The sequence below is a fragment of the Schistocerca gregaria genome, chromosome 4 (assembly GCF_023897955.1).
Source record: "Schistocerca gregaria isolate iqSchGreg1 chromosome 4, iqSchGreg1.2, whole genome shotgun sequence".
Taxonomy (NCBI): domain Eukaryota; kingdom Metazoa; phylum Arthropoda; class Insecta; order Orthoptera; family Acrididae; genus Schistocerca; species Schistocerca gregaria.
Window position 1 is genome coordinate 327,243,291 of NC_064923.1, and position 24,566 is coordinate 327,267,856.

Below are 24,566 nucleotides of genomic sequence, written 5' to 3' on the forward strand. Positions count from 1 at the left end.
TCTCTCTCTCTCTCTCTCTCTCTCTCTCTATCTATCTATCTATCTATCTATCTATCTATCTATCCATCCATCCATCCATCCATCTCTCCATACCCTGCCCCTTTTCTACATGAATTTTAGTGCCTTGCAGGCTGAGGATTACATTTTTAATTGAAAGGTTAAAGAATATTTTTTCATTGAAAATTCTGAGCATCTACATATTTTTTATTCAAATAAAGCATAATAATCTAAAAAACTTTTACTAGGACGTTCCACTGAGGTTTTCTGTGCAATGCTTATCCTGCTGCATCCCGTTTTAGGTTGCGCTCTTTTTTTTTTTTTTTTTTTTTTTTTTTTTTTTTTTTTTTTTTTTTTTTTCCCCACTGTCCCTCCTGTATGCAACTAATTCTTTTTGTCAGGGTTGGGTGATTTTTTTGTGTCTTTCCGCCACATGTTCTTGAAAGCCTCAACCTGTGAATAATGCAGGTAATTTGCCATCGACAAGTCCTAAATTCATAACTGTTAGTAAAATGATACATTTTCTGAATGAATAGTGCCAAATGCCTTTTGCTAAAAGTGAAGCATTGATTTTGCAAAACTGCTTTTCCAAGCTTGTAACCAATAACCGTAGGTACCAGTATCTTTACTGCAATAATTCCTGTGGACAGTTTGGTGAATTCTGTTAAAAATTGTCTGTATAGCAGAGAATTCTACACATTATTTAAAGGAATTTCAAGCTGACATCTGTCATTAATACTGCCACATGTTTACTCCCTGCACTTAAGGCTTCTTCATATGAGTCTCATTATACCTTTAATGTGTTGAACATATTTGGTCAAAAATGTCATTCTTTTTTTCCTTCCTCCACCTTTCCTCCCAATGTAATTTTTTTGCCCCCTCTCTCTGCCTCACATTTCTTACATTTCTACTTCCTCCAAATGGGGTAAATATAGAATCTTCTATGTTTTTGTGATTTTCTGTAAACAAATGGTACATATTTTATTTCTTAAAACTAATTTGATATTTCAGATATTTCCAGTACTTATCAGTACATGGAGATCGTTTAAGATATGATGTTAACATAGCAGCACAAGAAGCTAATAAGTGTCAAGATCTGTTGTCACAAGCTCAGTATCATGTGGCACGTGCCCGCAGAGTAGATGAAGAAGAACGACAACTGCGTCGCAAACAAGAAGAAGAGCGTGAAGCCTTTAGGCTTAAACAAGTTGAGGAACAGGTAGGAGGCATAATTCAGAAGTTTTATGGACAGTCATAGATCATTATCACTGTAAAATGAAATGATAGTTTAAAAAAAATTCTATTTAGACTTTGAGATCACTGTGGCAAACTTTATTTTGTATCCATATCCTTCTTTTTAATGGCTGGTTAATCTGAATGATACATAACCAGATACATTTTCCTGCCTTACAAGTGTTTACTTAGCAGCAAGTGCCTTGTGGATATAATGTGATTGCAGAAATACTGGAAAATAGATGTAGTCTGACAATGGTTGGTGTCTGAAAATTGAATTTCTTGAACTGACATTTACTATGCAGAGTTACTATACAGTTTACCACAGGCATTTTATTGATAGTACCTACAATAGGTTGAATGCATTCACTGAAAAAGTAATGGACATTGAAAGACGTTTTTATCACATCTAGAATTGTTATATAACCTCCCAGTCTTACTTTAAGAGGTCTGTTATTTCTGAAACTTGGGATTTGTTTATTGTCGCATTAATCCAGGAGTTGGTTTTTATTGGTTATCCTTTTTTATTGTCTGACAGAAAAAACTGGAAGAAAAAAGAAGGCTGGAAATGGAGGAGATGTTAAAGAAACGCCAAGAGTTCAGAGAAAAAACAAAGAATGCACTTCTCTTTGGTGAGATGCCAGCTGAAAAGCCTGGAAAGAAAGGAAAGAAGAAGACGGATGTATATGTTTCAGATTCAGGAGGAAGTGATGGAGGGAATGTTGATAAGGAAATCAATCGTGAGAAAGGAAAGAAACGTAAAAAGAAGTGAGTAACAATTTTTCTCTCTGCAATTAAGTTTGGTCCTTACTTACAGAGCCTGATATTTTATGTGGGTATCTAATACACATTGCCCATGGGAACCATTACATCTACAACCCTGATGTAGGGTCTATATAAGCGGTAAGGTTTTAAACTTACTGCATGTTTTTAGTACAAGAGGTTTGGTACTGCTTGTAATGTAAGTGTTCCTCTCTGTGAACTATTACTTTTATAATTTTCCAACATAGTGAGTTTTGTATGCATTGTCTGAGTGTTTTATCAAATAATTTCACTTTTTGTGAGGTTTAAATATGTTTGCTTTTGAATTATTTTGCTGCCATCTATATAGAGGTATAACAGACCTTATTAATGACAGTATTTCTTTTAAATGGTAATTTTAGTTCATGCGCATTTAAGTCGTAGACTTATCTGTGTCAAAATGAGTGCTGAACTGCAGCATATGGATAAAAACATGTATTATAAAGAATATACACTGTACAGTTGAAATGAAAGTAATGTTTTATCTGTGTAGTTATTTGATTTATCTCGCTGCATTTTTCCTTTTTGTGTTATTGTTTTATATTCTTCTGCAGACTGACTGCTCTTGATAGATGACACACATGTTTTTGATATTATTTTGTCATTTGACAAAGTGGTCAATTGACTTAAGCCTGAGTCATTAATCCAATATTTAAATATGATACCCTTTACATATAGGCTAATGTCTATCTAATAATTCTCTTACTTCTTATGCACATCAGCAGAATGTGGTTCTAGAACTCCGCATTATGTTTCAACATTTTATTTAAATAGTCTTACTTAAGATGGAATTGGAATTACATTGTTATTTTTGTGGAACAGTAATCTTGATGGAGAGAAGCGAGGCCGGAAGAAAGGTCCTGGAACAAAGAAACGGCGTGATAAACATGCCAGAGATAACAGCTCTGGATCTGATGAAGATCGTCCGAAGGCTCCAAGGGGTCGAAAGCCACGGAAGGTGGGATAACTTTTATGTAATGATATATTTTCAAACAAGAAACAACTTAATGCCAATGTTTCCCTTTGACAAAAATGCACTCATGAAAATATATATTTCATTGGAAGCTAGGCTCTTTTTATATCTATTTTCTGAGGTTTTATTAAATTGAAATATATTACAGACTTTGTACAAAATACTCAAATGTAATTAGATTTAGGTCACAGATAATTGATAGCCCATCTCTGTGATTTCTTACAAAATAATGTTTTTCTAGGAGAAGGAACCAAAACCGAAAGTTAGAAAGGCAAAGAAGAATGACGATGGAATTCCAGCTAAACTTAAGAGCCGTATTGTATCAAAAGCTACAATTTCCACCAGTGAATCTGACAGTGACAGTCACCAGTTAAAGATTGCTAGTGGGTAAGTTTTGCTGCTGATTTGTCCATAGCTTGTTGAAAAAATACTGCAGTGATATACTGCTCGAGTCTGAGTGCCTTCTGCTGGAAGAAAAACACATGTATACCAATTGATTTTTTGCCATTGGATGTCGATACCTGAAAATTTAAGAAACTTGCTAGAGTTGTCCAGCTATAGTGCACTAGCGTTGTGATGTCAATACCTGTAAATTTAAGAAACTTGCTAGAGTTGTCCAGTTATAGTGCACTAGCTTTGTGGAATACTCTGGGGTGACCACAGTAAAATTAAAGCTTTCTCATCAGTAAATTTTTGAGAGGTTTCCATATCCAGTTAGGTGGATGGCCATTGTGTGTAATTTAAATTTATTTGCAAAGGCTGTTATTTCAAACTCCTTGTCTGTTCTTCCAGGTTAAACACTTTCCATGATTTCCCTAAATCACCTATGGCGAATACAGGGATGGTTCATCCAGAAGGGCTAGGCCAGTTTCATTCTCCAACCTGAGCTTGTGCTTTCTCTCTAATGAGCCCAACATTGATAGACTGTTAAACTGTGAACTTCCTAATTTTCTTCTTTTTTTTTTCATTTATATTTGTTGCACAACCATCATACTTACAGAAGTTTATAAAGTCAGCTACTGGCAATACAGTTTTCTCTGTTACTAGCATCTGAGTAAGTTAGTAGATAATTAAAGTGCAGGAATGAAAAATAATAATCTGAATGCAGAGAATATTAAGATTAAAGATTTAAGATTCTTTGACCATTGCTCTCTTACAACAGAATAGGTCACGCCACCAAATAAGATACGGATTACGAGCATTTTTCTATAACAAAATTCTTCTAAGAAATGGGTACTCTTAAATCATTATTCTTAAAATTTAAGGTGATTCCAGAGAACCTTTATGCCATAAAATAGATACCCCAACACCAGTTAAACTGTAACTTTACACTGGTAGAAGGGCATGAACTGTCTTTTTAAAAATTGTAGATATGCTGTTTTATATGAACTGTGTTATGCTTTGCTGTATTAATATCCAGTCTATTTCTTATGTTGTGATTTTGGATGTTCCTGAAAATGCAGTTCCAAAATTTAATTTCCTGAGAGTAACATTCCATTGATTTACTCATGTTATTGTCACTAAATTACTGGAAGAAGTTAGTACTGTTCACGAGTTCCAGCATAACTTCAACAGATAGTTTTGAAATTACACTGTATCCTTGTTTTACAAATTTTCTTCAGTTAGCAGTTCATTATATTGCTTTCTACACTGATTTTCTTGGCAATTTACAGTGTTTGCAAAAATGTACAGAAGCTAACTAACAGGAATGGAAAGTGTTACACCATGAAAAATCAGTCCAAATTAATCATATTTCCTGAAGATGCTATCAGATAACAGATATTAAACAATAAAACCTTCATTATATTAGGAAATGAAGCTCATTATAAGTATCAGTAGTAGAATGAAGCATGATCCCCAGAGCCATGTTTTCTTTGTGGTTTGGAAGCGAACAAACTCTGTCATCACGAGGAATTTCTCACATGCCTGAAACACATGCTGTATAGGTTTGTGAAGACTAATGGCTGCAAACTTCCCTATGCATTCCAGCCATGCATTAAGGGTGGCAAATCAGGGGACTGGGCAGGCCAGTCTAGAACCTTCAACATCCTCAAGGCATTTTTTGCATGAACTGCAGATTTTGGATCTTACAATATCCTGCTTGAATTACCATTTGGTAACCTTGTTATGAAGTGACAGCAGGGTTATCTATTCTCGTCACAAGATAGCAAGCATCGGCCTCCCTCAAATAATTATCAAGTCAGTCTTGTCATATTCAGTAGCTCCACAGACCATGATGACAGGAGTTGGAGAGGTATGAGTCTCGAGAATCGTTGCATCCTGTGTGACATTTCACTAGCTCATCTGAGAACACATTGGTGTAGAACTGAAACAGAAGCAAGACTCATTGCAGAACACCATGGAATGCCTTTCGATTTCCCATTTAACCCTGGCTTGACACCATGCAAGTCTCTGTTGTTTGTGATATGGCATCAGCACACGACAGCATGAGTTCTCAACCCAGCTTTCAGTGATATGTTCCTAATGATTTGTGGTTGAGTCCATCTAGTGTGACCACTCAGTCTGCAATCATCAGTATGTTTCTCCTGCTAATGATTAAACTTTGAGAAAAGTACAAAAGGTGGGGAAAAGTTGCAAGTGCTCATTGTTTTGCAATGCTGCATTATGATCTCTTCCTGAGAAGTTCCATTAATGTTACAGACCCAATAGCCATCTCATATGCATACCATTCTCCTACTAAAACAATGGCTTTTTTCCTATGCTGAAAGTAAGTTCACATGAGGTTGAAATTTTAATTAACATATCATAAAGACATAGACATACTGGAGCATCAGTTTGATAGCATTCGGTCATTGTGTTCATGATGTAACACTTTGTTTGTGTCACTGTAATAACAAAAATCGTCATGAAGATACTGAAAATCTTTTCTTTGTGTATAGCTGATGCCAGGTATTACTCTAATCTTTACTCAAGGGAGTTTAAAATCACACCGTGTTTTAGTACAGCAAATAGGCAAATGAATTATATGTTGATATTTATTTGTATGTGTAAACAGTTGCAGCAATTGTAATTGATTATAATTAATGAATTAATTTGGACCTTCCAGTGGTGACAGTGAAAGTGGAAGCGATCGGCCACCAAAGGGAAAGAAGAGACGCATTGGATCCAACTCGAGCCGTTCTCGGTCTCGATCAGGCTCAAGATCAGAGAAATCTCGCTCTCGGTCACGTTCTGGTAGTGGCTCAAGGTCTCGTTCAGGAAGTAGATCTGTTTCAAGATCCAGATCAAGGAGTCGTTCAAAATCTAAGAGCCCATCTCGCTCCCGATCTGCTTCGAGATCACGGTCTCGATCTAAATCTAAAAGTGGTTCGCGCTCCAGATCAAGATCAAAAAGTGGTTCACGCTCCGGATCAAGGTCAAAAAGTGGTTCACGCTCCAGATCAAGATCGAAAAGTGTCTCACGATCTAGATCAGGATCAAGATCCAGAAGTGGTTCACCAAGTGGTTCAGCAAAGTCAAAATCACGGTGAGAATAACTTAATTGTATAAATAATTGTTCTTTCATTAATTCTAAATTTTGATAAATCTAAAGAATTGACCATATATTATTAAAAATGAAACAGGAAGTTATTGATTTGCTTCACAATGAAATCATTATTGCAGTTTGTGTGTCCAGAAATGTAATCATATTTTTGAAATCCTTCTGCATGCCAAATTGTGAACACCTGGTGGAGACAATCAAATTTAAAAATAAGGTTGCGTATCTAGTATTTGGAATTTTCTTTTAAATTCCATCATTAGAATAAAGATTAAAAGCATAGGAAAGAAAGGGCACATGTACAGGCGACTGAAGGGAAGGAAACGTCGCTCTGAACTCCGGACATGTAAAGAGAGAGTGGACTGGGAGAGATCAGAAATTAACTCTTGTCAAACAGCCAAGATTAAAATTTCAGAGTGCTACTGGTACTTGCTGAAATAAAAAAAAAAAACATGTTCATAGCAAATACTCAGGAAGGAAATAACACGTGAGAGAAAAAGTGTATGCGATAAGGATCTGGAACAGAACATGAAATGGGTAAAAACAAGTAAAAAGGAGGAAGAGGAGAGGAGAGATTAAAAATAGGTGCATGTTGATATCTCTGTTGGAGAGCCCATTTCCATCTCCACAGTGGTGAGATATAGATACACAAGTCGTCACTTTTGTGTTAAAGTGCCTACCTAGCATCATGATATTAAGTATGTTGAAACATGTGTAGTTTACTTTCTATTTAAACCTTATAAAATATGGCTTTCATATTTTGGGAATGCTCTTGAAAATTGGACCACGCAAGACACACTGACTTCAAATGAGTATTGAAAGAGAGAACCATGTGAAAGCTGTTGTATAGTGTTGACAAATAGTCTGGTTAAGTTGGTAAAGTAACATTGTAGACTACGTAGCAATAGAATGAAAAGGATAGTTGCTACTCGCCATACAGCAGATACACTGAGTCGCAGAAAGGCGCAACGAAAACTGTCACATAATTAGCTTTGGCCCAACAAGGCCTTTGTAAAAATTAGACAACATACACAACGCTCCCAGGGGAAGGATGACAGGGAAGGGGTGGGAGATGATAAATTACTGCTGGAGCGTGCAGGGAAGAGGTGGAGAGTGGGGCAGCTAGGTGCAGTTGGGAGGTCAGACGGAGAGTGGGGGAGAGGGTGTGGAGGGGGAGGGGGGGTCAACTGAAAAGTAAAGAAGTAAAAAGATTGGGTGTTTTGGTGAAATAGAGGGTGATGTAGTGCTAGAATGGGAACAAGAAAGAAGCTAGATGGGTAAGGACAATAACTAACGGGGGCGGAGACCAGGAGGGTTACGGGAACGTAGGGTATATTGCAGAGTGAGTTCCCATCTGCACAGTTCAGAAAAGCTGATGTTGGTGGGAAGGATCCAGATGGCACAGGTTGTGAAGCAGTCACTGAACTGAAGGATATCGTGTAGGGCTGCATGCTGAGCAACAGGCTGGTCCAGTTTCTTGGCCTCAGTTTGTCGGTGGCCGTTCATCTGGACAGACAGCTTGTTGGTTGTCGTGTGCACATAGAATGCAGCACATTGGTAGCAGCTTAGCTTGTAGATCACATGACTGATTTCATAGGTAGCTCTGCCTTTGATGGTATTGATAATGTTTGTGACAGGACTGGAGTAGGTGGTGGTGGTGGTGGTGGTGGTGGTGGTGGTGGATGGCTGTATGGGTAATGCCTTGCATGATGGTCTGTTAACAGGGATATGAACTATGAGGTAAGGGTTGGGAACAGGGGTTGTATAGGGATGGACGAGAATATTGTGTAGGTTCGGTGGCCAGCGGAACCACTGTGGGAGGAGTAGGGAAGATAGTGGGCAGGGCATTTCTCAATTCAGGGCATGATGGGGGGGTGGGCGAAACCCTTGCGGAGAATGTAATTCAGTTGCTCCAGTCCAGGGTGGTACTGAGTCACCAACTAGACTTAACCAAAGACCAGTGTTGAACCTTGCCTGACTCAGTTCATCCCTCCATCCAACCATGATCCACCTCCACTGCCCCAAATCATCCCCTGTTAACATTCCAGAATTTCTTAATCTCAAACCTTGCCTCACCATCATTCCCCAAATTCCTCAAAATGCGAATCAATCCACAGAAAGATCTGCAATCCATCACCAAAGAACTGACCCTGACCTTATAATCCTACCGGCTGACAATTATTTGTTTTGAACCACAAGGATTACCTGGCAGAAGGACTCCACTGACTGTCAGATTCATTCACATACAAACCCTGCCTCAGTGACCCCATTCCAGAAACCCAGCTGGATCTCCAGTCTCTACTCAAATCCTTAAGCCCATCCCAGAACCTCTCCCCAGAGTCCATCTCTCTCCTCACCCCTACTATTCCTTGCACACCTATTTTCTGCCTGCTTCCTTAAGTCCATAAACCTAACCACCTAGGATACGCCATTGTGGCCAGTTACTGTGCCCCCAGTGAGAGAATCTCTGCTTTCACAAACCAACACCTTGAGCCCATTACCCGCAACCTACTCGCCAACATAAAAGATACAAACCATTTCCTCTACCGACTCTCCAAAGTTCCTGTCCCTTTACCACACGGTGCCCTGCTCATCACTATTGATGTCACCTCACTTTACACTATCATCCCTAATGCCCATGGCCTTACTTCTATTGAACACTACCTTTCCAGACGAACCACCTCCTTCCAGTCACCAAGACCAACTATATCCTCACCCACAATTACTTCTCCTTTGAACGCATTACCTACAAACAAATCCAGGATATAGCTGTGGGCACCTACATAGCACCGTCCTATGCCAACCTATTCATGGGCTATCTAGAGGAATTATTCCTAAACACCCAGAATGCCAAACTCCTCATCTGGTTCAGATTCATTGATGACATCTTCATGACCTGGATCAAGGGTGAGGACAGCTAATCCACATGCCTCCAGAACATCAACACCCCCCCCCCCCCCCCCCAAATTTGCTTCACCTGGTCCTATTTCCTCAATGTTAACCTCCACCTCAAAGACGGCTATACCAGAACCTCTGCCCATATCAACCCTACCAACCACCAGCAGTACCTCCACTTCAATAGCTACTATCCATTCCATACCAAGAAGTCCTTTCCACACAGCCTAGCCACCCATGGACATCACGTCGTAGTGATGAGCCATCCCTCTTGAAATATACCGAGAGTCTCACTAAGGCATTTAGGCATTTACAGGTCCTAATTACCCTCCCAACCTTGTGCAAAAACATACCTCTCATGCCTTATCTTTCCAGTCAACCACCTCCTCCCAGAGCCCCACCATCAGATCATAAAGAGGTATTCTCCTCGTACCTCAGCACCATCCATGACTGGAGCAACTGAATTAAATTCTCCACCAGGATTTCAACTATCTGTCGTTGTGCCTTGAAATTAGAAATGTCCTACCCACTATTATTCCTACTCCTCCCACTGTGGTATTCTGCCGTCCACTGAACCTACACAATATCGTCGTCCATTCATACACAACCCTTGCTCCCAACCCCCTTGCTTCATGGCTCAGATCCCTGTAAGAGACCACGATGCAAGGCATGACCCATACATCCACCCACCACCACCTACTCTATTCCTGTCACAAACATCATCTATCACATCAAAGGCAGGGAAAACCAGTCTTGTGATCTACAAGCTAAGCTGCAACCAAGTGCTACATTCAATCTGGGCATGACAATCAACAAGCTGTCTGTCCTCATGAATGGCCACCTACAAACTGTGGCCTAGGAATGGGACCACCATGTTGCTCAACATGTCGCCCAACATGATATCCTTCATTTCAGTGACTGCTTCACAGCCTATGCCATCTGGATCCGTCCCAGCAACACCAGTTTTTCTGAATGATGCAGGTGAAACACTCTCTGCAATATATCCTATGTTCTCGTAACCCTCCTGATCTCAACCTTCGTTAGTCATTGTCCTTACCCATCTAGCCTCTTCCTTGTTCCCATTCGAACACTACACAGCCCTCTATTCCACCAACACACCCAGTCCTTTTATTTTTCTCCTAACCCCTCTCCCCGCCCTGCATCTAACTTCCCAACTGCACCTAGCTGCCCTACTTTCCTGAACATTCACAGCAGAACTTGTATCATCCTCCACACCTTTCTGTATCCCTACACCTCCCTGCTCCAACCTCCTCCATACCCCCATCCCCCACAATGCCCTGCTGCTTGCAGTTTGGCTTCAGCTGCGAGAGACTATGATCATGTGGTGTGACCTCCGTTTGTGTGTCTGTGTGCGGGTGTGTACGTTGTCTAATTTTTACAACTTTATTAGACAAAAGCTAATTGTAACAGTCTTTTTTGCTGTTCCTTTCTGTGACTCAGCATCTCCGCTATATGGTGAGTAGCAACTATTCTTTCCATTGTTTTGTTACATTTCATCCTGGATTTTCCTTTGTTTATAAAACAATGTAGGTATTAGCAACATTCATACACACCTATGCATCGTTAATGCAGTTTTGTGACTGGAAAAGATAACTATAATCGTTTGCACTCAGAATAAGAAAGTCCTAAGTAGGTTGAGAGAAACTTGTCATTGAAGAACTTAATTATTATTGCTATTGTACTGAATGAAATTAATGCTCTGTGGGATTCTTTCTGAAGAATAGATTTTTTTTTGATTTGTTTTCCAAGCATTGTGGCATCACACTTATTTTGATGTTGTACATTTCATCAAAGCAGCTTAGTTTAAAACAGAAAAATTGGATACACAAATAAAATGTTCCAAGTTTGTGAAAGAAAATTTTCACTTTGGAATAAAAAAAACAAAAAAAAACCTTTGTTTGGTATGTGTTGCTACACTGGCCAAAAGAATTATGGGAGCAGGTTCATCATCTTCCAGTTAACTCTGTTTTGATGCAGGCAGTATGTGTGTTCTTATTGCATGGCTTGAGATCTTCACTTTCAATTTAGGCAACAATTAGTCATTCGCCATCTGTTGGCTGTGTTATGCATTACATTGTCAGGTGACCCCTCAGAAAGAAGTGAGTACTGGTGTCCCAGTGTTTTCTAGCAAGGTACACAGAAGGAAGTTGTCACTTGTGGACATTGTATTCTACCAAGGTCATGAAATGCTACACCTTAGTGCAGTACAAGTTGCAAGGGTGACTTTTTGATCCAAAAAGGGTGGACTTTCTGTTGTGTTGCTGCAGAGGCCAGTGCCTCTCCATGTCATCCATAGGTTGTGGATGCAGTACAGAGAGACAGGTCACTGCACAAGGCAAGTTGGACTAGGTCACTGATGCATTACAACCCTATCGAAGATCGATATCTGACTATCCAATCATACTGTCATTAACAAGTAATGACAAAAGACATTACAGCCAAGATGACCTGTCAGAGTACACCACTTGACAAATAATCATCTTGCAACTTGTCTTCAGTTCTGTCATTCCCCTGTCAACTGGCAGCTATGTCACTGGCATAAAGTTCTATTCACAGATGATCCAGATATCCTGTGATGTAAGGTGATGTCCATGTTCCTATGCTGAAAGTTTTTGAGGAAATTGACAGATTTCTGAAGTTCTGTATGTTGTAAGGAGGCTTCAATGTTGACAGCTACACATATCTTGTCATTGGCCGTAGTCACCATATCGCCAGGCAGTACATCGAATAGATCCTGGCTGCTGCATGCGGTGGTGGCCCTGAGTTCCTTGTAATGTCAGGCCCTATGTGGTGGGCATCAGCAGAGGTGTCTTGCGAAGCCTGGACATTGAAGTAGTGGAACAGCTGGTGGTGAGTCCCAACGTAAACTCCTTCGTGCATTTGTGGGAGATGGCTTGACAGGTGCGTTCATGATCATCCCATTTCACCACAGATTCTCCAAGAACTATCATGGGCTCTTATTAAAGAAATAGAATGGATGCTGTTATGTATGAGATGGAACTATGGGCTTCGTGGAAAAAGGGTGACCTGGCTGAGTCACTAGGTGTGGCCATTAATTGCACGTGTTGATCACGTAGACTGACGTTAGGATCAATTAACTATACTTGACGAGATGTATCTGGAACATTTTAGGTGATTGGAAAGTTAGTAGACAGGAATACAATTAAATACTTAGCTTTAATTCAGCATCAGGGGCGAACGTCAATCTTGAGTTTGCACAATAATATTTACAAGTGCAGTTATAGACTGAACTGCGAATACCTCTTTACAATTCTGATTGCTTCACACACATATAGATCAATTGTCAATGCATAAACTGTATGTGGCGCCTGCGTAGGTTGTAACTACTGACTTAGCTGAAGGCTATGCTAACTAGCGTCTCTGGAAATGAGATCTCTGAAGCTATAACAAATGAACCATTCCTATTAAAGTCGACAGTAGAACTGGCCAGTGCGATAGCTTGTCTCGTAAGACCAGCTGAGTGGCAGCACTCGGTCTGTTAGTGTCGACAGTGGCGACGCGCAGGTCCTACGTGTACTGATGGACTGCGGCCGATTTGAAGCCTACAACCTAGCAAGTGTGGTGCTTTCTGGTGACATCACAGATGCTACAGGGTTACCTTGCAGACTTACACAGAGCATCTCACATGAAGTGCCAGGCAGTGATAAATGCTCACGGAGAGCATACAAGTTATTAAAGCTTGCAAAGTCCAGTGAAGAGTACCCAGGATGATGGGATGAATTATTGTTTGCACTTTGTTTCGAACACCTGTCAGACTTTTCAGTTCTTTTTATATAAATGATCAAGCATGTTATGATGTTTTGTTGTGTACATTATTTGTGAAAGATACAGGTATAATTTGGTAACATACCCATTTCTCAAGCCAGATGCCCAAAGTCATGTTCTTCTAATTCTTTTGAGCAGTGTATTTTAAATTTTGTGATTACTTATTTCTACGTTTTGTTTGCTTGTTCAAATCAGGTCTAGGTCTCCTGGATCAAAAAAATCTGGATCAGGGAGTGAAGCTGGATCAAGACGGTCCAGCCCTGCCGCAAAAGGTTCAGGTCAGTTGAAAGTCATTATAGTCTGTAGACTGTTTCATAACAAATATGAGGAAAGTTCAGTGTTCCAGGAAGTGATAGAAATGGTTACTTAAAGCAGTATAGTCAAGTTAGGCAATGTTTTATTTTGAAGCGTTTTAGTAAAATCACTTGTAAATGTTTTATCATCATTGTGAAACAGTTTTACGTTGTAAGTCGTATTTGCATGACAGTATTATTTATTTGTCTGATTACAGCTATCTATATTAGATTTGCATTGTTTCGTAAAACATTTACTACAGTTTACATTAAAGTGGCCCATCAGTGTTACTTAACTACTGTAGAACTATGAAAACATATTGCATTACTTGTCTGAGTACATCCTTTCGGAAAGTATTAGCAGATGAACTCATAGACCCACTTTCTGTACAGTTTTCACTTCATCCCATACCATACACACAATCTTAACAGTGATAAGTCGGGAGATCTTGAAGGCCAAATAATGGTACTGCTACAATGAATCCACAGATAAGGGAACTACTACTGTTGCCTCTTTCATATGGTAGGATTTGAAAGAGAACCATCTTACAGGAAGGACTTAACATCATTCAGTGAAGTTGATACAGTGTGCTTTAATTATTCATATGACATATTTTCCACCAAAATAACAGATCTGTAAATCACTTGTCAAATCATATCATACGCTGGGGATTCAATAAGTAGTGCTATATTTTTTTTTTCTGAGCGCAGGTTGGTTTTATTCCGGATTCCAATACATCATATTATTCCCTAGTCATTTGGCTACAAAACCTTATTTTTCAACATGATTGCCATTCAATGCAGCAGCCCTATGCCATCTTACTGGGAAGGTCTGTATGTGTGCGTGGTACCACTCTGTTAGTTGATGTCAAGCCAACATCTAGCTGCATCAGCAACCTCTGTGCCATCCACGTATGGCTGCCCATAGAGTGCATCCTTCATTGTGCCAAATGGAAGTCAAAAGGTAAAGTAGCCAAGCTGTAGACTGGATGAGGAAGAACAGTCCAACGAAGATCTGAAAAATGCTGTCGGGTGCACAGACTTGGATAAGGCCTTGCGTTCTCATGGAAAAGCATTTTTGTAGCAGTGAACACACTGAAGTTATTTATTCAGTTTCCTGATGGTAGCACAATACACTTCAGAGAAGATCATTGCACCATCAGGGAGAATGTCAAACAGAATAAGCCTTTCAGAGTCACAGGAAACTGTCTCCGTGATTCTACGAGCTGAGGGTGTGGCTGTAAATGTCCTCTTCAGAGGAGAAGTGGTGTGGTGCCACTCTGTGGCTTGCTATTTGGTTTACAGTTTGAAATGATGAATCCATGTTACATTGTCTGTGACAATGTGTGACAAAAATTGTTATGATCAGCTCCGTAATGTGCAAAAAATTCCACACAGATGGTTCTTTGTTGCTGTTTATGGTCTCCTGTTAGGCGGCAAGGAACACAGTGGGGTCACACCTTTAAGTGCCCCAACTGGTGGAAAAATGTGTCAGCACTACCAATAGAGATGTCCAGTTTAGCAGTGAAGTGTTTGAGTGGGATCCATTGCTCACCACAAATGAGTGTGTGTGCATGTTCCAACATTGCAAGAGTGATGGCTGTGTGTGGAAAGCCGGCACGTGGGAGATCAGACAGGTTTGTGTGACCTTGTTGTGACGATGACAGTCATCTCACCAAACAAATCGCCATGCTTTTATTCACTACCAGGACTCTGTAGACATTCTACAGGTGCCTATGAAAATCTGCAATGCTCTGGTTTTCCATCAAACTAAACTCGACAGCTCTCTATTTGAAACACCTCTCCATTAGATGCTATTTTGAATGCTGCATATAATGCTGCCACATATCAGAACCTCATAAAACTAAAGGGGCTGAAGTGGGAATATTTGATATTCCACATTTTTTTCACTCAAAACTGCCTGAGAAAAAAGTGTTGCATTACTTACTGAATGTCCCTCGTATGTTTGTAGAGAAACTTGTGCAAATTTTGCTATTCGTATACCTATTCACTGCAGACCGTTTTATATGCATTATTCCCTGGTATTCGTTTGCTTGGTGCAGTTAGTTTTTCGTAAATTGCTTTGGAGTGGGATGCCACAGCGGTTAAGACATTAAAGTTACACTATATTCAGGAAGAGAGAGGATCATATCCCCATCTGGCCATCCAAATTTAGATCTTTCATTTTACCCTAAATCAGTTAAAATGAATGTTAGTATGATATATTTGGAAATTTCAAGACCAATTTCTATCTGCCTCCTTGTGCTATCAGGTTGTGTTGCATCTCTTTTGAAAATACTGTCATTAGACCCTGGTCTTCCGTCCATTTTTCCTATTATTTCGAATCACAATTATTCAACCAGTAGCTGCATAAGAACATGCTTCAGAATCTTCATCTTTAAAACTTAAAAATATGCCAGCAGTGTTCTGTGTAAGAGACACTGGGTAGACAGATTTAAGTTCTTATTTCAGTTCATCCAGTACTGTAATAAACACTGACAAACCAAAACATTATCACCACTGGCTTCATAGTGCTTTGGTCCTCCATTGGAATGCAGTACAGCAGTAATTCTCTGTGGCATGGATTTGACAAGTCCTTGATAGGTTTCTGTAGGTATGTGGCACCTGATGCCCAGACACAGGTCACGCAGTTCCTGGAAATTGTGTACCAGTGGTTTGTGAATACAGAGTCAGCACCCAGTAGTGAGTTACTATCATTCTCTGTAAACCAGTGTTGCATGGATCTGGCATTGTTCAAGTGGTCCAAAGTAAAGTTCAATCCCAAGCGAATGTACCCCACAGCATAATATTGCATCGATGGCATAGTGTGTGTTTAGAGTTCGCCTTGATGATGGTGAATTCAGTCATGACCATCAGTCTGATGATTCATCTGACCAGACGACTCATTTCCATTGATCCATACTCAGGCCTCAATGATCCCATGCTCACTGCAATCATAATTCATGATGCTGTTTGGTCAGCATGGAAACATAGGAGACATCTGCTGCAGAGCCCCATGGTCTGCAAAGTGCGCTGAGTGGTGTGTTGAGAAACATTTGTGCCTGTTCCCGCATTGTACACTGTCCTCACATCTGCAACCTATCCTCCTTTACAGAGTGGACAAACCTCTGACCTCTGTGTTCTGTGACAAGATATGGGCATCCAATACCTTGTTGCCTGCACTTAGTTTCACTGACCATCAGCCAATTTCCATAGATGCTCATGACAGTAACCTGAGAACAGATGGTGAGCTTTACAGTTTCCAAGATAGTCATTCCTAGGTGCTAGTTCATAACAATCTGTCTTTTTTTAAAAAATACAGGGTGATTCAAAAAGAATACCACAACTTTAGGAATTTAAAATTCTGCAACGACAAAAAGCAGAGCTAAGCACTATCTGTCGGCGAATTAAGGGAGCTATAAAGTTTCATTTAGTTGTACATTTGTTCGCTTGAGGCGCTGTTGACTAGGCGTCAGCGTCAGTTGATGCTAAGATGGCGACCGCTCAACAGAAAGCTTTTTGTGTTATTTAGTATGGCAGAAGTGAATCGACGAGAGTTGTTCAGCGTGCATTTCGAACGAAGTATGGTGTTAAACCTCCTGATAGGTGGTGTATTAAACGTTGGTAAAAACAGTTTACAGAGAATGGGTGTTTGTGCAAAGGGAAAAGTTCTGGACGGCCGAGAACGAATGATGAAAATGTACCACGCATCCAGCAAGCATTTGTTCGCAGCCCATGAAAATCGACTCGCAGAGCTAGCAGAGAGCTGCAAATTCCACAATCAACTGTACGGAGAGTCCTACGAAAAAGGTTAGTTATGAAACCTTATCGTCTGAAATTGGTTCAAGCACTGTCTGCAGCTGATAAGATTAAAAGAATCGATTTCTGTGATTTTATCCTTGCTCAAATGGAAACAGATGAATCTTTCGTTTCAAAGATTGTTTTTAGTGGTGAAGCAACTTTCCACACTAACGGGAAAGTCAACCGTCACAATGTCTGTATATGGGGCACTGAGAATCTGCGGGAAACAACTCAGTATGAACGTGACTCACCTGAGGTGAACGTTTTCTGTGCCATTTCAGCCAATAAAGTTTTTGGTCCCTTTTTCTTCAAAGGTGCTATTGTAACTGGACTACAGTATCTGGAGATGTTAGAGAATTGGCTGTTCCCTCAGCTCGAACAAGAAGCACAACAATTCATATTTCAGTAGGATGGAGCGCCACCACATTGGCACTTATTTGTCCGTAACTACCTGAACATCAACTACCCGAGGCGATGGATCAGCCGCCAGGCAGCCCGTGACAGAGCACTTCATCACTGGCCTCCAAGAAGCCCTGATCTCACCCCCTGCGATTTTTCTTATGGTGTTATGTTAAGGATATGGTGTTTCGGCCACCTCTCCCAGCCACCATTGATGATTTGAAACAAGAAATAACAGCAGCTATCCAAACTGTTACGCCTGATATGCTACAGAGAATGTGTAACGAGTTGGAGTATCGGGTTGATATTGCTCGAGTGTCTGGAGGGGGCCATATTGAACATCTATGGACTTGTTTTTGAGTGAAAAAAACCTTTTTAAATACTCTTTGTAATGATGTATAACAGAAGGTTTCTTTCATTAAATACACATTTTTAAAGTTGTGGTATTCTTTTTGAATCACCCTGTATTTTGTCAGTGGATTTCTCCATACATGGTCTGTATTTTCGCTAGAACGATTCCCCATTCATCTCTGCTCCATTTGTACACTTCCCTTACTGATTTATGTGCCCACACCAACAGGCAGCAATAGCATTTGGAACCCAGGGAGATGATGGTATAATGACGTGGGAACATAAAGGATTTTAAGCCAATTACAAGAGGAACAGTAGACGATTGCATTATGATAAACTGGAGAGAGAACCGAATTGTTGTGACTCTATCTGCAGAGGTCATAATGGAAACAAGAGGCTGTTTGGTTTCTATGGAAGCAAGTTCACTGTTATAAAGGAATAATTTTTTTTTATTGTCTGCTTGTAAAAATTGTTTTGTTGCTCTAAAGCATTAGTGATGGTAAGATAAAGGAAATATGTATCCATGTTCAACTCTGTTTCCAATGCCATACAACACTGAAACATTATTGTGTATTTATTTGATGTTTTCTGCTTTTCCTTGCAGATGATGAGAGAAATTCTGGCAGTGGCAGTGACTAAAAGAGCTCAGCATACTTTGGAACATATGTTTAATCCTTTGCGATGGATTATTTCATATACTGTTGCATACACAAATGCTGTGCTCAAAGTACAACATGGTTTTAAAATATATGGTTGTGTAATGACAACAGACTCAAAAAGAAGTACTATTTTAATGAAACTGTATAAAAATTTCATGATTACTATTTAGGATTAGCTGACCTGTATAAATTTATTTACATATGCATGTAAAGTATGTTTTTTATGTGTGTACAGTATTTAAAAGATACACTGTCTTTCAAAATGTTCTATTTACTTTGTATTTGAACATGAGACCTAATTTGGACTCCTTGATAATACAGGCTCAACACCTTTCCCCCCCCTCCCTCCCTCCTCCTCCCTCCTCCTCCTCCTCCTCCTCCTCCTCCTCCTCCTCCTCCTCCTCCTCCTATCCCTCCTCCCCCCCCTCCTTTTCCCTACTTGTACCCTGGTACTCAAACGAGGACACCAGTTTCCCTTTGTATCATAAAAGAAGAAGGTTGTTCCAGATGTTTTGGTCAATTTTATTTGCTGGGTATATTTCTGAATACTCTGAAGGGCAATAAAGGAATATGAGGAAAAAAGGGAGTTTAAGGTTTAATCTCTTCTCGTTTGCAACAGTGCCTTGAATATGCAGTGAAGCTAGGCATTTAAGACTGTAGACTGATTTGGCAGAGAAACAATGAAGAGACAACAGAGAAAATAGCTAAGATATTGACTGCTCTTGAAAGTGTGAAGTGATAAGTGAAAATAGCCCTAAAGAAAATGGCACATGTAATACTACCTTACATCTACTATTGTTGCAAGGGAAACACTTGTGATGCTAATAATGTTGTGACCAAAAGATACCCTTATTTACAATTTTTGTTTAAATTTTTAAAATTTTGACTAATTGTCCCCGAGGCTATAAATAAGGTGTCTAACATCCTTCAGTAAATACCACGATTCTCTATCAAGTCACAGTGATATAATACATTTCTATATATAAAACGAAAATTCAGTTGAAAAAACTAATGAAGTGATTCAGAATTGTCGGCCAGAGCTTACCTTCACAAGGCGAAATGTTTAGCACTGCCGATAAATGCATGTAACAATAAAAGTGATGACACCATCCTAGTTTCTGGAACTATTATTTCTTCAAGGAAGAGAGGGGAATAGATTTGGAAGATGTAAGAGGAAGGGCAGGTAAGTCACCCTCATCTTGGGGTCTGAGTGTCCTACCCTTCCTTTCTAACCTTGCCCAAGCTATTCCTCATCTTCTTTCCAACAAAGGAACAAGTAGTTCCAAAAGCTAGGATAGTGTCATCAAATTTCACTTTCATATGTTTGTGCCACCAGTACTAAATATTTTATTCGTGAAAGTAAGTTCTGGGCATCAATTCTGTCTGAGTATTTTTAAATACAGTTCTTCAGTAGAGGAAAGCAGTGCTGTTTTGGGAACACTATTTTGTTCCAGTAATTTACTGCATCTATTACCAATGGCCGCCAGTACAAATGAAATAGTTGCAAAGATTTGGAGGCTTTGCTCCATCATCAAGTGGCACTTTGTTGTTTATCTCAGGTGCATTGGTCATGGGAAACAGATAGTGCTGAAATATGTAGAATGTTTTGAGTTTGTTACTTTGATTGCAGAATGCTTTCAGTGGATTAAACACTTTTCTTGACAGTGGTGTGACTGTGAAATTACAACACCACCACTATATTGAAGACACTGTACATATGAAATTGTGCACAAGCAAAAACAATAAATAATTAATACATACACAACTTCTTTAGTCAATACAGTTGCAACCTGTACTTCACAGCAGTACAGGAATTTAACAGAAGTTTTGAAACTCTACTAATTAATGAAGTGACTTTCCAATATAAATCATTAATATGAAATTATATAACAGTAGCCAGCTACACTATGAAAACTAGTTTCATGCATTCTGAGCAAACTTTGCTTGATTTTATACAGCATGCAAAAAAATAAAGAAAATATGGATGAGAAAAAGGAGTGTACAGCAAGTTGTGCACATAATTCAGTAATCATTGTCTTCACACACACAAAGATTCATGTGTAATGTATCTACTCAGTAACATGATCCTTGCATTTACACATAACTGGTTTTTGCTGTGCCTGAAGGTAGTAACATGTAGTGTCGAATCAGGCAGCATCATAGATTATTTCCATGCAGCTTCTTGGTGACTAAAGCTCTCACATGACACACTTCACTGATATGACTCTTTGCTAGTTCTGACTCTTTAATATTGCTGTAGACTTAGATTTGTCAGCCTTCCATAAATGTATATGCAATATCATCCAAAGCAATTCCAGCAAACCTCTTTTATTAGGCTGATTAGTCTGCATATGTGCACTTGTTGCCTTCCTCTGAATTGGTCACTTTGTGCAAGCATTTGTTGAACTATATGTTAGGTTGACACCCACACAGCTATTGCATGCCCAGTACTCCTGCTACCACCACGTCCCCCTTTTCCTTTTCCTATGTACAGTTATATCACTCTTCCCTGTGGGTGGACCAGTTGGTCAGCTTCCTTTTCCTAATACAAATATGATACACTTGTGACTCTAGTTGACAATGTTAAGAGTTGTTCCTTTTCATAGAGCTCAAAAGATAATGTTGCCTCTCTTTGTCTTAGGACAGTCCTTTCAGCTGATTTCAAGCAATAATACTAAAGACTGAGGCTTGGGGGAATAACTTAAACTTATAAGAATAGTATATTGTAAGGAACTGTCACTGGATGGAAAGTGATGACTGCTGGGCATTTGTCACAAATGCTGGGTTTGGACTGAACTAAGACAGTATTGAAACAATATGAAGGAAATACTGTATGCACCACAAGTCATGCTGGTGAGTTCTTCAAAATGTTTAGAACCTTTAAACCTCTTCATTTAAGAACTATTATGTTTGTTAATCAGTATATTTTGTGGGAGGAAAGAGGCTTTGGAATTTTGCTGATTCTTTCAGGTTGACAACAGTGTCCCCATGGAGCAGTTATGTTAAAATGATGGGGCTAATGATTATAATTAACACACACACACACACACACACACTTTTTCCAGGCAAGAACCTGTTATTCCCTCAATGTCATTCGTATCTGACAACACAGCAGCGTCGGTAGTGCTAGATAGTGTCGTACCCTGTTGTAGGGGAAAGGAGATCAGTAGAAGGTTTGTCAGGCTGGCTTTTATGGTCTCCTCACCACAGGAATGTGTGATCTCAAGTGGGGAGCAGGAGCTACACTCTAGTTGGAACTAGTTGATTGACTTCTCTTCTACAGCGTTCACTGGAGGTCCAGTGCCCATACACACAATGCAGGAGGTGGGCATTGAAGCCATGGTTCTTGGCAACAGTGTGCTGTGAAGCTCCCTGCCATAGTATGTAAACAGTGCAGCATGTCTTGGAACACTGCTAAGCAGGCACCTAGCATACTACTGATGGTGATGGTGAGTCAGTGCTGACTAAGCAGTTCTGCCGAACACCTTAGCAACAGCCAAGTGATGTTGCAGGCTGGTCTAGCTGTGACTTGTGGCAAAGCTAGTCTCATCCAGGGAAGAAACTCTGGCCCCCTGATAATTGGTGGTGATGCCTGACAATATGCTAAGAGTGTCAGTGGTTACAACTGAGTCGTATTAGCTCGTGGTCTCATAGATTGATGGACACTAGTGACTGCACTTACAGACAGCAGTAGAATGATGATGCAATAGCCCACTCCTCAGCAGCCAGTACTCGCACATGCTAAGGTCAAGTGTATTGACATGCAGATGCCTCAGGCATCACGCCCTGTCCGAACACTGCTGGAGCATCTTGGATTTCAGTAACACTGCTGGTTGTCTACCTGGTGGTTGTACCAGTGTAGTGAGTCCGGCCATAGTGGTGAAATGATGCACAAGCTGATAATGGCATTCGGTGTGGTTGCAGCAGTAGTGACTTTTCCTGGTCAGTGCTGCTATGCACGCATCAGTTAGTTGAAAGGTTGCAGCCAAAACAGAAAATCATAAACAACATTGCATGCTCTCAGTAATATCTTTCTGGGAATACTGCCATGCCACCATATAAAGTAGTAGAATACTAAAATAAATGTCACTTTGGTATTGGTGTAGCTGCCATCTGCATACAGACTGATTTGCCTTGAAGTAGGTGCTTCAGTTCATTGTATTTGTAATGGTGTTATAAGACCACTTCCTAATATTTTATAGTCCGTAAGTACACTGGTTGATGGTAAAAGAGGGTAAGAGGATGTATGAGTTACACTGCTTGCTTGCAACTGGTGACAAGCTTGTGAGAGCTATGTTGTCACTCTGTTAGTTGGAGGGGGGTAACACCAGTTCCACACCTGCTATTTATTTAGATGAGTATGGCAGTGTCCAATAAGACCATAGCCCAGTGATCCCACTTTGCTTGTCGCACTGGGATCACTGGCAAGAAGGAAGTCAGGAGCCTGTTGTTGTCTTCTTTGTATATGTTAGGCTGCGTGAAGATTTCAGTTTGTTCTCTTATTTTGTGAGTGCATGTCTACAACTGTCTTGCAAGTACTCAAGCTTTATAGTTTGTGCTCTGATATGCGGATGCCGATTGGTCTCAAGGTTTCCCCAATGTGGGTGGTACTCCACTAGTTAGTATATGTCCTATACATATCCAGTTTTCGGAGCTTTAACAGCATCCTTAACGGACACTATCAAATTCTAGTCCTGTAGCCACTCTGCAAAATATTATTTGATATCTCCTTCCCGAAGCATTCTGTATACCTAATAGCCGACGTCCTTGATATAAGCTAAATGCACCACCAGAAAATCTTTTCACCTAATAGTATCCATGTGAATATTACAACATATCAAGTAACAGCATCAAATCTTAGTTAATTACATTGATGGCAATTTAAATTACCACACAGTGAAGGCGGCATGAAGTTTATTATACCCTTGGATGTGCAAATGATTAGTATCTAAGCACAACCATAGAAGGTTCTGTTTATAAAGAAGGATTATGCAGCAAGTTTCTCACATAGAAGTAACTCTTGAATGTTGGTCAGTAGTGAGAAGATAGTGTTATAGCTTGTGTGAGGAGGAGAAACATCTCACAGCACATTTCAGAATTAGACAGTGGCAGGATCATGATCTGTTGAGACTGCAATTTTTCATTACAGAATATTGTTGCTTGTGTTTGTTGGGGTCTCATGATTGTCATACAAATATGGAATGTGTGACCAAGTGACATGGTGCAGTGGTTAGCACACAGGATTCACATTCAGAATGATGGTTCAAATTTACATCTGGCAATTCTGATAAGGTTTTCTGTGATTTTGCTGAATATCTTGATGCAAATGCTGGGTTGATTGCTTTCAAAGTGCATGGCCAATTTCCTTCCCCATTCTTGAAACATTCCGAACTTGTGCTCAGCCTGTAATAACCTCAATGTCGACAGGACATTAAATCCTAATCTTCTTCTCTGGAATCTGTGTGTTCAGAAGGACTGTACTCTAAGCTATGCTGGATCTCAGTGGCCCCACATAACAATACCAAATGGATGTACGAGGGGTAACTGAAATGCTCTCGTCTCACCCATTGAAGGTTGCCAGTAGTCCAAATGTTCATGGCTATTTTTCAATGTAGTCCTGTTTTAGGGCCACGCACTTTCACCACTGATGCTGTATGCCTATTACTCCCTCCTTACAGCATGGCAAAAAAAGTTCCCCATCATAGCCATGATGTCATTGTCTGACTGAAAGCTGGTTGCACATAGATGTTTTTTGAGCTTAGGGAAGAGATGAGTCAGTGTGTGCCAAATTGTGTGAATAAGGTGAGTACCAAAGCGGTTCAAAGCCACAGGACTTGATGGCAGACATCGCAGAGACA

General features: G+C 40.0%; 1 protein-coding gene across 1 annotated transcript in view; it reads left to right on the forward strand.

The window, feature by feature from the left end:
• LOC126365740 (RNA polymerase-associated protein CTR9 homolog) overlaps positions 1-18,976 on the forward strand; it is a 105,827-nt gene extending 86,851 nt beyond the window's left edge. The window contains exons 15-21 of the mRNA XM_050008190.1: positions 1,009-1,216; positions 1,769-1,998; positions 2,854-2,989; positions 3,246-3,391; positions 6,072-6,491; positions 13,401-13,483; positions 18,654-18,976. Coding sequence (XP_049864147.1) covers positions 1,009-1,216; positions 1,769-1,998; positions 2,854-2,989; positions 3,246-3,391; positions 6,072-6,491; positions 13,401-13,483; positions 18,654-18,688 — 1,258 coding nt within the window. The 3' untranslated portion in view covers positions 18,689-18,976. The remainder of the gene's footprint in view (positions 1-1,008; positions 1,217-1,768; positions 1,999-2,853; positions 2,990-3,245; positions 3,392-6,071; positions 6,492-13,400; positions 13,484-18,653) is intronic.
• Positions 18,977-24,566: the final 5,590 nt, after the last annotated feature.